The following is a 15,495-nucleotide window of genomic DNA, read 5'->3' on the forward strand; positions in this document are numbered from 1 at the left end:
AGTAAAACAGAATTTACGTAGTAAATGCTAGAAAACTTAGTGAACGTCTAGAAAACCTGCCATTGATGGACCCAATCGACTAAAGCCAACATACAAAATCCAGGGAAGCCACCCATTTTTAGAGTCAAGAATACGAGAAGTCTTGGATACATGGATTTGAGTCCTGACTCTTTCATTAATTCGGGTGAATCCTTTAACTTTTTTAGGACCCTGTTTCCTCACCTTAAAAAGGAAAAGCTACGGAGGCTGGGATGGCTAGATGACAGCTTAGGTCGCTTCCGGCTCTAAGCTCTAAAGGGTCTAGAGATCCACGCAAGTCTAAGATGGACAGACTTGCAATAACTGTTGAACAGATTAACTCAGGAGTGAGGACTGGAACCTGTTTCCCACGCCCACCTTCCCCCTTCCTCAGTGCATATTGACGTGGGGCCCCCCAAAGTCCCACGCGAAGCCCTGGGACGCCCACGAGCACCTAGGGGGCGCTGGGTACTGTGGGGGTCCCGTCATGAGTTGTTCATTGTCACTTATCCACCGTGAGTGGCGTCCGGGTCGCGTCCGCGGAACGGCATCCCTCGGACCCGCCCACCGGCCGAGCCTCCCTCCGCAGCGCCTCTGCAGCGGCTCATAGGCGCGGGTCTCCTCCGGCCGACGGACTCGCCCACAGCCTGCTGCTGGCAGCCGTGCTCAGTGAGTCTGGCTGGGGAACCAGAATTCAAAAGACAAAAAAGAAAAAGAAACCTTTGCCTTTAAAAAACGCTAACAACTCCTTGACAAGGGGCCTTCACTTTATAAAACTAAGTACCATTGGTACCCAACGAATCAAATTGCACAACCGGTGTCCTCTCCTTCACTTGATTCTTGCGCTTACTACTTGCACCAGGCACCGTGCTGCTTCCTAGAGTTGTATTAATTTAAACATTTCTAACATCCCTTTCTTTGGCTTCACTCAGGGCTCCGCGCACTTACAGCAGCCCCCCTGCTTCCGGCACTCGCCCCGCCCACACCTGCAGGCTCCGCCCCTGGGTCCGCCGCGCTCCCAGCAGGCGCCGCGCGCGCAGGCGCCCCGCCCCTCAGGCCCGCCCCTGCAGGCTCCGCCCCTGGGTCCGCCGCGCTCCCAGCAGGCGCCGCGCGCGCAGTCGCCCCGCCCCTCTGTCCCGCCCGCCCCCTCGCGGCGCTGTGTGATGGCGGAGTTGGACATCGGGCAGCACTGCCAGGTGGAGCACTGCCGGCAGCGAGGTGATGGAGGAGGGCCCTGCCCGGGCCGCGGGAGACGCGGTCCCCTCTCTGCCACCAGGAACGGTGGCGGCGCGGGAGGGGAGGCCTGGGGCGGGCGCGCGCCCCTGTCTGTGGCGCGAGCTGCGCTGGGGCTTCTCTGCCGCCCCCAGCCTTTGGGACAGTTACCGTTTTGTTTTTATAGTTACCCTGTGCAGTAGGTATAGCATAGATCACATATATATATACCGTGTTTCCCCAACTGTTAGACCTACCCCGAAAATAAGCCCCAGTTAAGATCATCAGCCAGACATGCATTTAGTACGTTATGACGATGTTCCAGAAGAAGATGACACAACTGTATTTGAATAAATGTGGATTGTTGTACATGAAAAAATAAGACATCCCTGAAAATACACCCTAATGCTTTTGGAGCAAAAATTAGTATAAGACCCGGTGTCATTTTCGGGGAAACACGGTATATATACACATACACGCACAGATACTTATCACCTAGTAATAGAGCTTTGGTTTTTTGTGCATATATGTGTGTGTCTTTACCTTTATAAAATAGCATATATATATATATATCCATCCCCAAGGCTCTACTACTAAGTAACTTGCCTAGCATTGATAGATTAATAAACAGTGGAATCAAAATTGAAATCCATCAATAGTAAAATGTCAAAGGAGCATTCTATTGCTCCTTTGACATTTTACTATTTGAAGGTTTTTCACTTCAAATGCAGGATTTTTGCAGCATGCAGTCCTCAAAAACAATGCCTCCTAAATCTGGGAAATAAAAACAAACCAAACAGACAACACCTTTGTTTGCTCTAACGTGCTTCTATTAGTAACACTGATCTCCTCCTCATCAGCTAGTTACTCTCCCAGGACTCGAGATCGCCATAGCTCTTGTTTAACCACCGCCGACCACACTAGGACGTTGGTCAAAAAGGAAAGTCGTGCTGTAGAGGCAGTTCAGTAGTTTAAGAAAGAAAACGAAATCAAAATCAGAAACTGACCAGTAAATACAACATTTTTTCTCAATTTTAGATTTTCTGCCATTTGTATGTGATGCTTGTTCAGGAATATTTTGGTAAGTTACATTTTTATGCAAGATTTACAAGTAGTTTTAGTGTTGGTAATGTGGGGTTGATTTCTGAACAACAGAATGCTTTAAAATAGTTGTTACTTTAGCCATTGATGTTCGATATTCGTTATGGTCATCACTTGGAAAAAACAGACTAGTCATAGGCTCTGATTACTGCTGCGTATATGTGGCTAATCTTTAAACTTCCAGAGATGGCATTATTTATGTGTGTGGTTTTTATGTAAAAGTTGTATTAGTGTCTTTTAATCACAGGGCGAGAACATATCCAAAATATAAAGAATATGGGAATAAAATCCAGTTATAAATATGATATAAATATAATATAAAGTTACTCTTTATTTCAATTAATAAAATGAAAAGAGCCCAATCTATACATTTCTTACATTGGCTATCACATGTCCTTTGTACACACATAACATTCAAAGTCAAACCCAGGAACTAACCAAGGATTTTGGAAAGTGTATTTTCTCTGTGATCAAACTTTTCATGAATCAGGCATTTAATTTATTAAATAGAGCACTGAGAGAACAAATTCTTTTCAGAAGATAATTGAGAAAGATTTATTAGAAGAAAAGTAATGCATATTTTCAGTCATTTAGAGCTAGAATGCTCCTTTGACATTTTACTATTGATGGTCTTTGAAAAATAAAAGGAATCAAAAGGTTCTTTTGTGTGTCTTTTCACACACCTCAAGCACTCAAAGTGAAGGTAATTTAGAGTGGTGAATTATTGTTACTGAAGTTGAACAGTTGTGGTTTTAAAACTTTTGAGACTACAGACGCTCCATCTTTATCTGGCATTTCAGTTTATTCTTATATAGAGAGTTCTTAATGTGGTGTAAGTGTAATTAATCTTAAGGACACTAACCATTAAAACATCTCAGATTACTGCCATTATCTCAAATGCATTATTTGATTGCATTTAAATAAACACTCGTGGTTTTTTTTTAATTATTTAAGCCTTGAACACAGAAGCAGAGAGTCGCATAGCTGTCCTGAGGTATGTTAACGTTCTCCTATCTAATAACGTGTATTTTGTTCAGATCTTGAAGACATTTCAAGACAGTCAGTGTACCACAGAGTGCTGTTGGGTTTACTAAACTGATTATGCACAAAGAGGCTATTACTTCACTTATATTATATGTGTCTGTTTTAAAGAAACATTGGTCTACTTGGTATTTATACATTTTTATTCTTAGCATTCTTCTTTCTTTACACTTAGGTGGCCCACGTACAGCTCTGGGCTCTACATTTATAAATCTACAATGAAATGAACGTCCTCGTCACATACTCCTTCCAGTTTCCTTCCCTCTTGTGTTCCTTTCCACTGGGGTCTGGTGTTAGATTCTGTGGTAATAAATTGTCAGGCTTAGACCACCGGGAAGAAACCAACAAAATCCCCAGTATGATTCTGACCTAATAGATGATTAAGAAAAGGGCTGGCAGACGGAAACCAAAGTGTCATCTTTATTAGGGATAAAAGATAAAGTAAATGATGAGCTTTTGGTGTAGAGCCGGCCGGATGAGTCCACAGAGCAAGGCCAGCATGAGGCAGGTTTGCCCACCAGTCGCAAGGTGCTGGGCCAGATGAGGCCCCCTCCTTGAATTCCAAGAAGCATTTGCCTCACACTTTTCAGTGGGTATTTATTCCTGCCCACCACTTACTGAGCACTTTACCAAGGATTTTTATATCTGCTCTAGAAAATTAAGGTTAAAGGAGCTTTGGTCAGAACATATCATTATGAAAACTGACTTTAACCCTCTGTGTTATGGATAAACATATAATTTTTAAGTGTTCATTTAGATATTTAACCACTTAAAATTGCTGTACAAAGTGGGCATGACTTGCCATGTGAGGGTTGATGAGATGATTACCTGAACGTATTATCATGGGGGCATCTTTGTGTGGGAGTGGTACAAAGTAGAAAACTAAAATTATAAAGAGAAACTGGATCGTCATTTTAACTTGACTTAGAAGGTAAATACACCACAGCAGGAATATTATGAAACTATAGCACAGTCAACACAGCGATCATTTCTCATACAAATATTTATTGTAATCTTTAGTGAGAGTAAGTTGCTCTTACAAGTTTAAACAAAAACAATGTGAATGCTGCCTTCCAAAATAGATTTGATTTGCTTTATATGTGAAATATAATGTCACTTGTCCTTCTTTGCCTTTCCAGGTGACTGTAAACAATGGGAAACTGAAGTCAGATACCCATTCATCTTACCCATGCTCATTCAAGGACTGTGCTGAAAGAGAGCTTGTACCAGTTCTGTGTCCTCACTGTGAGAAGAATTTTTGCCTGAGGTGATCATTCAAACCACGCAGACTCTGTGTATCTGTTTCATTGGTATGCACATGTATGAACCAGTGTCACTCTTCTGTTGCTCGTAGACACCGTCATCAGTCAGATCATGAATGTGAAAAACTGGAAGTTCCTAAGCCTCGTATGGCTGCCACTCAGAAACTTGTTCAAGACATTATTGGCAAGTATCAAGAAAGCTTGTTTTGTGGCTTTCCTTATTGTTGTATATTCTATTAGTTCCAAAGCTCCTGCTTCTTATGTCTGCTTGCCAGTATGGAAGGCGTTGTTAACAGCCCCAGTGGTTATAATTCGCTGTAGATTTTGATGACATTCTTATGACAGTATTTTTTACAAGGCTTACCTGACCAATGAAGATTTGGAGATTCTGTAGAAGTATCCTATCAGATGTTCTCCTTTGCTGGGCCACTTAGATCAGCTGGTTAACCATTATGGCTATAAATGGGATTAATGGGGCTAAAGTAGTGGTTTGTCGTCTGTAAACACTAAACTTTAAGCCTCGTTAGCTGTCCTATGAATGCTGCTGATAATCTGAGGTATCTGTGACTTAGTCTGTCTGCCACATGTAAGTTCTCCAGAATTTTCTAGATTGTTAAGGATGCTACCTTTATGAAAATCTTCTATAACCAATCTTAAAGTTCTCTGGAGAAGTGTTAGTGATTAGATTAAATAGGCTTCAGTTGGAAAGAAGCACATAGCAATGAGTTTTTTGATGTGGATATTGCTTCCATTGATCATGTAAGTATAATACCTACAAAATGAATGTGGTCTCTGTATTTCCGTTGGGGGTAATTTGTGTACATTTCAGAGCCATAATAAATAAATAATAGTTCATAAAACTCTGGAAAATGCAATGTAGAAGTTCTTATGTGCTTGAATGTGTATCCTTATTTCTTAGATTCCAAGACGGGACAGACAGCAAGTAAGCGACGGAAAGGTGCAAAAAATAGTGAAACAGCTGCAAAGTTAGCCTTGATGAAATTAAAGATGCATGCTGATGGAGATAAGTCACTGCCACAGGTTGGTCTTAGAGATTTTGAAAAACAAAACAGTTTAAGTATCGTAGACGCTCCCTTCCACTGTTCCCTCCCATCAAGTAACAACTAACCCGAACCTGATGTGTGTCATTCCTAATATGGCATGGTCTTTAGCTACACAAATGATACATAGCTCTGAGAGATTTTCCACTTTACGGAAATGTCAAGGAACCATATGTATCCTCTTTTAACTTTTTTTTTCACTTGGCATCATGTTTTTAACATTTATCCATGCTGACACATTTAGTCTAGTTCATTCATTGTGATAGCTGCATAGTATTCCATTGTATATACATTCCACATTTATTCGTTCCCTTAATGAACAAGATTCAGAATTTTTTCAGGTTTTTTTTTTTTTTTTTGCTGTTGTAAACTGTTCAGCAGTGAACATTATTTTATGTGTGTGAGAATGTTTCTCTAGGGCAGTCCCTTTAAAACTACATAATATCAATTACATTTTATATACCAACCCAGTACACATATGCATATATACATACATGCATACACACATACGTGCATACAAACCTTAACAGAGTTTCACGTTGTCTTACAACTATGTAGTATATACTCTGATATTTTTTATTATATTTTATTTTAAAGATCATTGATTTTATAACCTCTAAAGAATCAATTCTTTTGATTGAAAAATGCTACTCTAGGGAATATATTGAGAAATAGAAAAGCTGGGTCTTGGGATTTGCTCATCTTCAGCTTTACTAAATGTCAGCTTTCTACTGTCAGTGGTTGTACTGATTTATCTCTTTCCTGTCTGAGAGTTTCAGCATTTCCTGGCAACACTCAGTATTATTCATTGTTACAATTTGATAGATGTGAAGTGATATCGCACTGAGATTTTTAAGTTCAATTTCCCTCGTGACTACTGAGATTCTGCTACTTTCCATATGTTTATTGGCTGTTGACTTTCTTCTGTGAATTATTTGTTCATATCTTTTGCCCATAGTTTTCTATTGGGTTGTTCGGCACTTTATAGATTTATAAGATTCTTTATATGTTCTGAAATCTAATTCTTTTTGATTCAGTGTGTTGCACATATCTTCTCCCAGTCTGTGGTTTTTGATCTCTTTAGTGGTCCAGACTTAAAATTTTAATACACTCAAACTTATTCATGATTTCCTTAAGATTTATACTTTGAAAAATATATTGTTTAATATTTTTCTTATATTTTCCTTTAAAAGTTTTTATTTTATATGATTTTTTGTTTGTTTGTGTAGCTCTTTATCCCCTCTGGAATGTAATTATAAGTAATTAGAGGTAAAGATTTCCACACCCTCCACCCCTGAATGCATTACCTGTTGTCATAACATAACAAAAAGTTCATCCTTGTAATGACACATCTGTCACACAACACGTTGCTCTGTATGTGTGGGACTAGTTTGGGAATCTCAACTCAGTTCCTTTTTGCTATTTGTCTATCTCCGTCAATACCAAACTGTCTTAATTACCATAGCTTTATAATAAGTAGGGCAAGTCTCTCCACCTTATTCTTTGCTTTCAGCCATGTCTATTTTTGACCATTCTTCTGTAAAAAATTTGGGATCACTTTGTCCTGGTCTATGAAATTGTGATTTTGATAGGAATTGTGCTAAATTTTAGATTAGAACAGTTAACCTCTCTAGAATTTTGACTCTCCCCATCCATGTTTATGCTTTTTTTCAGGTCTTCTTTTATGTCTTTAAATAACATCCTATAATGCTTATCATACATATCTATATATCTTAGGCTCTTCATAATTTTTGCTGCAATTATAAATTATAACTATTTTTTTAAGTAATGTTTTCTTAATTGTTTATTACTGATTGTTGTATGTAGTCCTTCTATCCAGCAAAGAAATTCCTAATTGTTCCCATAGTTCATAGATTTTTCTGCAATGTTTTCTGTGCAGTCATATGACAGTTCTGTTGCTTTTTTTTTTACAAATTTTCTTTCCTCTTCCTCCTCCTCCTCTGTTATTATTATTTGTCTTAATGAATTGGCTGAGCTCTTCAAAACAATATTGAATAATATGGCTCATAACAGGCACCTTCATTATGTTTCTGACTTTAATCCAAATGATTCTGAAGTGTTATTAAATGTTATCTTTGCTATAGATATTTGATACTAGCTTTTATCAGGTTAACAGTATTTTTCTACTCCTAGTTTGCTAGGAATTTATATCATGAATAGGTATTAAGTTTTGCTGTAAGGTTTTTTCCTACATCTAATACGATGATCATGGTGGGTTTTTTCCCCCTTATCAATGGGATAAATTACATTGATGAATTTTTCTGTTGTTGAATCACCCACATATTCTGGGGTAAACCACTTGACGCTGGTATATAATTGTTTTAAAATGCACAGCTAAATTGATTTTATAATATATTATTTAGTGTTATTTTGTGGCATTAGGAGCAAGATTATACTAGTAAAATTAGTCGAGTAGCTTTCCGTCCTCTATTCTTTGAAACAATTGTAGAGGGTAGGGATTATTGGTTCTTGAAGGTTTGGTAATGGTTGCTATAACCTTTGGATCTATTGCCTTTTTGAGGGGAGAATTTCTATTTTGAAGGGAGAATTTCTACACTATCTCAAAGTGTTAAATAGTTTTTGGTTCATTTGGCTAATCTATTTCTTCTGAAATAAATGTTGGTAAATAATATTTTTCTTAAAAATTTCTGATGTAGACTTTTCAGTTTATTGTTACAAAGTTGTTCGAGTTATTCTCTTATGTTCCAAAATCTCTACTGTGTCTTCCAGTATCGTTCCATTTCATTCTGGTTAATATTTCCACTAAGAGTTGCATCATTAGAGAGTAATCCTCTGACCAGGAGAAGAGAGGAAGAGATGTCACCAGACAAAAACCAGAGGTCTATTTCATATACATAATCTGTATCTTAACTTTTTGTATTGTTACAGACAGAAAGAACGTACTTTCAGGTTTTCTTACCTAAAGGGAGCAAAGAGAAGAGCAAACCAATGTTCTTCTGCCACCGATGGAGCATTGGGAAGGTCATCGACTGCGCAGCTTCTTTAGCTAGTCTTAAAAATGACAATAACAGACTAACAGCTAAGGTAACAACTCGTTAGAATGACTTCTCCCTAAAACTGTTAGGATATGCTGTACTCATACAAGTATGTTTGTTTATTACAGTGTGATTTATTTCTCTCTTAACAGAAACTACGGTTGTGTCACGTGACTTCAGGAGAAGCCTTACCTTTGGATCACACTTTGGAAACCTGGATTGCCAAGGAGGATTGTCCTTTACATAATGGTGGAAATATTATCTTGGAATATCTTAATGATGAAGAACAGTTTTTAAAAAATGTTGATTCCTACCTAGAATAGTTTCATTCAAGACTCAAGCAAGAAATCCACAAGAAAAAATCTATGTTAAGGTGGTTTCTTTTACTACAAATACTATATATATTTATTATTTTTTAAATTTTAAAAAATAAATTTGTTTTAAATTTATTTCCATGATGTCATTTACAATGATCAGTTTTCTACTAAATGGAATTTGAATTTTTGTGCTTTCAAGTTTAACTATGAGCTGACATTCACTTATTAGCAAATTCTTGTATTTAATTAGCAGTTAGATGCTGTAGTAACAACAACAAAGGTGTATTTCCCGTTTGGTTAACGTCTGCTGTTGACTGATGGTGACTCTGCCCCTGTCATCTTTACGCCAGGATATAAACTGAATGTTTCCATGTCCTTTTTGGGACACTGCCATTCTTATGGCAGAGGGAGGAAGAAATGGCTCTTAGGAGCTACAGTATCACTTTTGAGGCAAGTGACATGACCAAGCTAGCATGATGCGGCCAGGAAGTGCAGTCGTACTATCTGCCTACATCGTGATGTATAAATTGATGTGTCTGCGTGAATGAGAGAAACCTGGACACCGTCTCATTCACTCCTCAAAGTTTTTGGATGAGGGGTCTCAGACCTCGGAAGGGGAAATGATTCTTTTGGTGTCACCTAACTGCTTGGGGCATATCTCTGATACCGGTCCTCCTCCAGTGGGATTTACTTTGTTTGTTTGTTTGTTTGTTTGTATGAATGTATTACAAGTGAGAAGAAAGATGAGGTAGCTCAACTTCATTATTCTCTATGCCGAAGCAAAATACATGCCAACAGTAACTCCATTTTATTGACATATTAAAATTAATGCTTCGGGCCGATTTATTCCATCTATTTTCAACAAAGTACTACTATATAGAAGGAATAGAAATAAGTTCTATTTGTTCTTTGTCCCTTTTCCATTTTAATTGTCATGGGCACGTATAGTGGCTTTAGGTTTAATTAAAGGAATAAACTCAGAATGTTCATTTCATCTCTGATTTTTCTTCATATTATTTTCATGCAAAGAATGGAGATAACTTCCAACTTACAGCAGCTGCTTATCCCTTCATTTATAATATCCTAGTTTTTGGAGTACCTACTCAGTGTAAGGAGTTGATTCTAATTACGGTGGATACAATGAAGGGCTGTATACATACTTATAACTACAATGCAAAGCAGTGTGGCAAGTCCCAAATGAGTAGATAGATAAGAAGTATAGCTATGTCCCAATAGCTCTTTTATCACGAACTGTGAGACCAGACGTAGAAATAATCCTTAAATACATTTCCAGGCACCAGAAAGTTCTAATACCAACTAATACCTTAGCATCTGTCATATTATTTGCACATAGTAGGTGATCGACACATGTCTCATGAATTGAACTAAAGCTAAATTTACCAGAAAAAAATACCAGCGGGGTTGAGAAGAGGGGAGGTGAGGCTGGCGGAGACTGAGTTACACCCAGGGAGAAAGAGAAGGAAGAAGTGGTCTTGCCAGTGATTAGACAGAGAAGAGACAAAGCGGCATGGAGGGAAGGACTTATGTCAGTAGGCGTACCAGTGGTGAGTTACGTCTGGTGCCTGAGAGGGGAGCAAACTCGGCTGGAGGACACGGGCTCAGCATCCTCAGGCCCTAGGGACCAGAGGTTTCCCCAGCCATCTCCTAAAGAGAGCAAGGGTGTGGGTGAGAGCGCCCCCTAGCATCTCGTTTCCAAATTACTCTGCCATCAGACAGCTCGCTCTAGGGCTTTCTTTCAAGGCTTTAAGTTCAGTATGCTCAATGGAATTTTAGGGTTTGACTGTCCCCACCCTAGTATCTTTCCACGTGCTTGCAGATAAGTAGAATAGTGAGTAGAAACCCATAACTAGTTTTAAATTCAGATAAATAGTTGTAACAACATGATGCAAACGAGCTTCAGTTTAAATGTAAACAGCCAGAAAAGACACGTGATGAATGATAGATTATTAAATTTTCCCCGATTTCTCAGGGTTTACTGGCTGCAGTTTTTAGAGAGTAAGGAGAAGACTTAGAGAACTTGATAGAAGGGAAAGTTTGCAGACAGAGGAATCTGAGGAAAACAAAATGAACACTCCTCACATCTTTGACCTGGGCGGCAAAAATTGTGTTAAAATATTTGGTCACGTAACTGGAAACGGAGCTTTAGTTTCATAAAGTTTCTGATTTGTGTTTGTTTATTTTTGTTATTTGAACTAGGGACGTTCCCTGAGAACCTAACTGGAACATCACAGAAACAGTAGTTCCATTCCCTGTTTTCAACCTTGGTATGATGTAGCTCATTTTTCTTTATGTGGTACCTGGAAATACAATTTATGAAATATAGGGTCTGTTGCATTTGAAAGATGAACCCACATAAATAGACTTTTTAAAAAAAACTTTTTAAAATATCCAATAAAAATTGATTTGGTAATTTTAGAGGAACAATTATTTTATGACCTAAAATACTTAATATAAACTGTCATTGTTGCATTTACCAACAGGTTATGTCACGTTACATGAGGGATTCGCTGAAATGGTTTTATGTTCAGAGACTACTAGATCCATAGGCTTAATAGTAAGTAGTTGTAGTGGGAGTTTGTTTTCTTGTTCCTTTTTCTTGATTTATTTTTTCCTGCTTAGCATCAGAACCCCCTCCTCTTGTTTGGGAAATACTCAGTTGTGGGAGTGTGTGGGTTGAAGTCCAAAAAGCCTGATCCTTTTCCTCGTTCCTGGCAGCCAAGGCATGGGTGTCTGGCCTAAGCTGGGTCAGCCACGTGTCCTCGCCCTTGGCTGAGTAGGGTGCAGTGTCACAAGGAAGGAGTGACAGGTTAGAATTAGTGCCCGGGGGCCTCCTGTGCCCCATGAGTCAGGGTCTGAGTGGCCAGCAGCTTTAGCCCCGTACCCGGGTGGCACCTCTGGCCGTGCATGCAGCCACCTGCTTCCCTTGGTTCCCAAGCTATCTGGTAACCCTCCAGGAAATCGTTTCCTCCTTAAGGGCACCAAAAACAGCTGCAGGGTTTGCCTGAGACAACCGCTCTTCAGAATTGTAGGAAATCGATGAGCAGCCTAAGAATTTGGCAAGGCCAGTTTATGGGCTCTGTGGTTTTCTAAGCAGTGATGAGCCCACCAGCCAACGCTCCAGGAGGGCCGAGACCGCACCTGGCTTGGTCACGGGCACGCCCAGCGCCGCGCCCAGGGCCCCAGCAAACGTGTCCAGTAACTACTTACTTCGTTTGGACTTGAATGAATAGTAAACACCGACGTGTAGGCCTCCTCAGTATCTACTTTAGATTTTTGGATCCTGACTGCTTTCAGTGTAGCTTTTCCTTAGGAAGAAAGAACACTCAAAAATAGTGACACTAAGTTTTTAAATTCAGATGAATAGGAGGCTGTTTCTTCACGAGCAGAAATGAGGAAGTTGGAAGGAAAGGGCTTAGGTTCCTGCTGTGATGAATAGACCCTGTTAAGTGCTATGGCTGGTGCATTTAATAACTACAAGTTGAACAGGTTGTGTCACTCACTAGATAGCTGTGTTTATTTGAAAAGTACAGCAGTCCTCCTACTGAACTTTGATTCAGCAAAAACAACTGTTACCTCACAACCTTGGGGAGTCCGTGGGTCTCCTGCACCAAGAATGTTTTCCGGTTCCTTTTTTAATGCCTTTGCATATATGATTCAGCTTTCAAAATGATTAGAAAACTTTTTATTGTCTTGCTTTTGTCATTGGTGACTCTGGGAGAAGCAAGGAAATCATTTCTCAGTTTTCTGAATATAGAAGACACTGAAATACTACTTTTCACAAAGACCCAAGAAACCGTCGTCGTAAGATCGAGTTACAGAGATAAACGGCCAAACTCCAGCTACCTCTTTGTGCGGTTAGAAGAGCCTCACGTGCTGCAGGTGGTGAACGTGACCAAGACCTTGTCAGATGTGACAAACTTTATCATCCACCTAGTGACACATGAAGAAGGAGAGACAAACCTGACCGTTCAGCTGTGGGCCTCTGAAGGTAGGCAAGAAAGACTCATTGAAGAAGTAAGGAATGTCAGAGTCAGAGTGCTCAGACAAAGAGCAGACAGCCTCTTCCAGGCCTCAGTGCACATTGATAGAAATGTCCTCGTGCTTGTTCTACCCCTGGTGCTGCTGAATAAGTGTGCATTTGGCTGCAAGATTGAATTGCAGGTGTTTCAGACAGTGTGGAAGAGACCCTTGCCGGTAATTCTGGGGGCGGTGACACAGTTTTTTCTGATGCCATTTTGTGGCTTCCTTTTGACTCAGATTTTGGCATTGCCTGAGGCCCAGGCTTTTGGATTTGTGATGACCTGCACGTGCCCCGGAGGGAGTGGAGGCTACCTGTTTGCTCTGCTTCTGGAGGGAGATGTCACTCTGGCCATTTTGATGACTTGCACGTCCACGTTATTGGCCCTGATAATGATGCCTGCCAATTCTTACCTGTACAGTAGGGTGTTAGGCCTGTCTGGCACATTCCATGTTCCTGTTTCGAAAATTATGTCAACACTCCTTTTTATACTTGTACCGGTATCAGTTGGAATAGTCATCAAGCGTCGACTGCCCGAAAAAGCAAACCGCCTGGAGAGAATCATTAGACCTCTGAGTTTTATTTTAATGTCTGTAGGGATTTATTTGACTTTCAGAATGGGGTTAGTGTTGCTAAAAACAGTTAACCTAGAGGTGCTTCTGTTGGGTGTCCTCGTTCCTGCTTTGGGTTCGTTGTTTGGGTTCTCCTTTGCTAAAATCTCTAGGCTGCCTCTTCCTGTTTGTAAAACGGTTGGTATCGAAAGTGGGATGTTAAATAGCTTCTTAGCCCTGGCCGTTATCCAGCTCTCTTTTTCCCAGCCGAAGGCAGACTTAGCTTCTGTGGCTCCTTTCACAGTGGCCATGTGTGCTGGATGTGAAATGTTACTGATCCTTCTGTTCTACAAGGCTAAGAAAAGATGTACCCTTATCACAGAAGATAAAAGGAAACAAAGTCCCCTGATCTAACAAAGCATGACAGAAACCCTACTCGGAATGAAGTACTGTGGGAAATTCAAAGAATATCTAAAATGATGCCTGCTCTCAACCCACTTATGATCTAACTGAAAACTTGACACTCGGAGGGGATACACACATCATTGTATGTGCTAAACACCCAATGAGTAGTACGAAAGTTAATTGTACAGGCGTTCAGGAGAAGGAAACTGTTTTCCAGCTGGAAATGTTTTAGAGTTGCTTTTGAATGATACTTCATTATGGCCTCTTAAGTGGGAAAGAGCAATTTAAAAACACCTTCTGTAGTGATTATGATAATATCCCAAGTATTTACAGAAGGGGTGTCCACATAACAGGCATTCAGTAAATGCTTATAGTATTAGCCCATTTTTGTTTAGTTTGCCAGCCGATAAGACAACCAAAGTTCTTTTTTTTTTCTATTTACACCAAATTCAGTATACAAATACCAAGATTTATGAAAGACATGCTTTGGCATGGTGGAGGATGGTTATTATTCACTTTATAAAATGATAATTGCCTACATGGAATAGCTTACTACTGAGTCCTTTACACAGAAATCTCCACGTAGGGGTTTAAAATATAATGCAGCTTGCACAAAGTTAGCTTATTTACATTTTCATGAACATCTTTACTGATTGGGAGACAAGTGCCCTGCTGTTCTAGTAGCACTTTCTCATTAACCTCGTGATCCCAAACAAGACACTTCTGTGCACTTCAGTTTTCAAATCTGTAAAACGAAGAGACTCAACCGAGGTTTAAGATCTTGCTCAACTCCCAAGTCTGTGGCCCTGGCATGAAACTCTAGGACCCAGCACCGTGGCAAGGGTGATGGGATGGAGAAGGTTCAGGTCGATGCCTAGTGAAGGCAGCAGCCAAAATGCGAGCCCACGTATTATCCGTTGAATTACCTACAGAGTTTAGCACAATGCCTCGACCAGACTAGATACTTATTAAACACTTATTGCATTAATTAATCAGTAATATCAATAAAGGTCAAGATCACATATGCTGGAGCCAGACTATGCCCGGGTCTGCAATTCCAGCTCTGTCACCTACCAGCTGGATGACATTGGTCACATTATTTAAAATCGCTGTCTAATTTCACATGGGAAGTGGGGATAATGATAGCACCTACCTCAGGGTAACTGTTGTGAGGATTAAATGAGTTACTATGAGCACGGTCCTCAGAATACTGCCTAACACACAGTAAACTCACTAGTATTGTTACTCTATGCATATTTGAATGATCTTCTACATTAAAAGCAGTTGAATATGTATCAATTGAACTTGGAATATACTTTATTTCTCTTATAGATGTATCAGAAAACAGATTTTTACATAATAAAATTTGTCTAAATTGGATTGGGATGTATTCAAGTTACTTCTTTTTAAAATAGTGAGATGCATACAGCATGGTGTCTAAGTACTTTACACAGCCATGATCGACTGGAAA

At 39.8% G+C, this 15,495-nt stretch overlaps 2 protein-coding genes across 2 annotated transcripts; both read left to right on the top strand.

Annotated features, from left to right (window-relative positions):
* Window positions 1–1,121: 1,121 nt before the first annotated feature.
* On the top strand, window positions 1,122–10,023 carry ZFAND1 (zinc finger AN1-type containing 1). The gene is made up of 8 exons (XM_019726294.2): window positions 1,122–1,236; window positions 2,269–2,311; window positions 3,286–3,325; window positions 4,512–4,639; window positions 4,727–4,818; window positions 5,554–5,675; window positions 8,606–8,761; window positions 8,865–10,023. Exons 1-8 carry the CDS (start codon window positions 1,182–1,184, stop codon window positions 9,033–9,035), a joined length of 807 nt encoding a protein of 268 aa, XP_019581853.2. The 5' UTR covers window positions 1,122–1,181; the 3' UTR covers window positions 9,036–10,023.
* Window positions 10,024–12,622: 2,599 nt separating this feature from the next.
* On the top strand, window positions 12,623–15,404 carry SLC10A5 (solute carrier family 10 member 5). Its single transcript, XM_019726293.2, has one exon. The coding sequence runs from the start codon at window positions 12,717–12,719 to the stop codon at window positions 14,031–14,033; it is 1,317 nt and encodes a 438-aa protein (XP_019581852.2). The 5' UTR covers window positions 12,623–12,716; the 3' UTR covers window positions 14,034–15,404.
* The last annotated feature ends 91 nt before the right edge of the window (window positions 15,405–15,495 follow it).

Source organism: Rhinolophus sinicus, linkage group LG14 (genome assembly GCF_036562045.2).
Source record: "Rhinolophus sinicus isolate RSC01 linkage group LG14, ASM3656204v1, whole genome shotgun sequence".
NCBI classification, from domain to species: domain Eukaryota; kingdom Metazoa; phylum Chordata; class Mammalia; order Chiroptera; family Rhinolophidae; genus Rhinolophus; species Rhinolophus sinicus.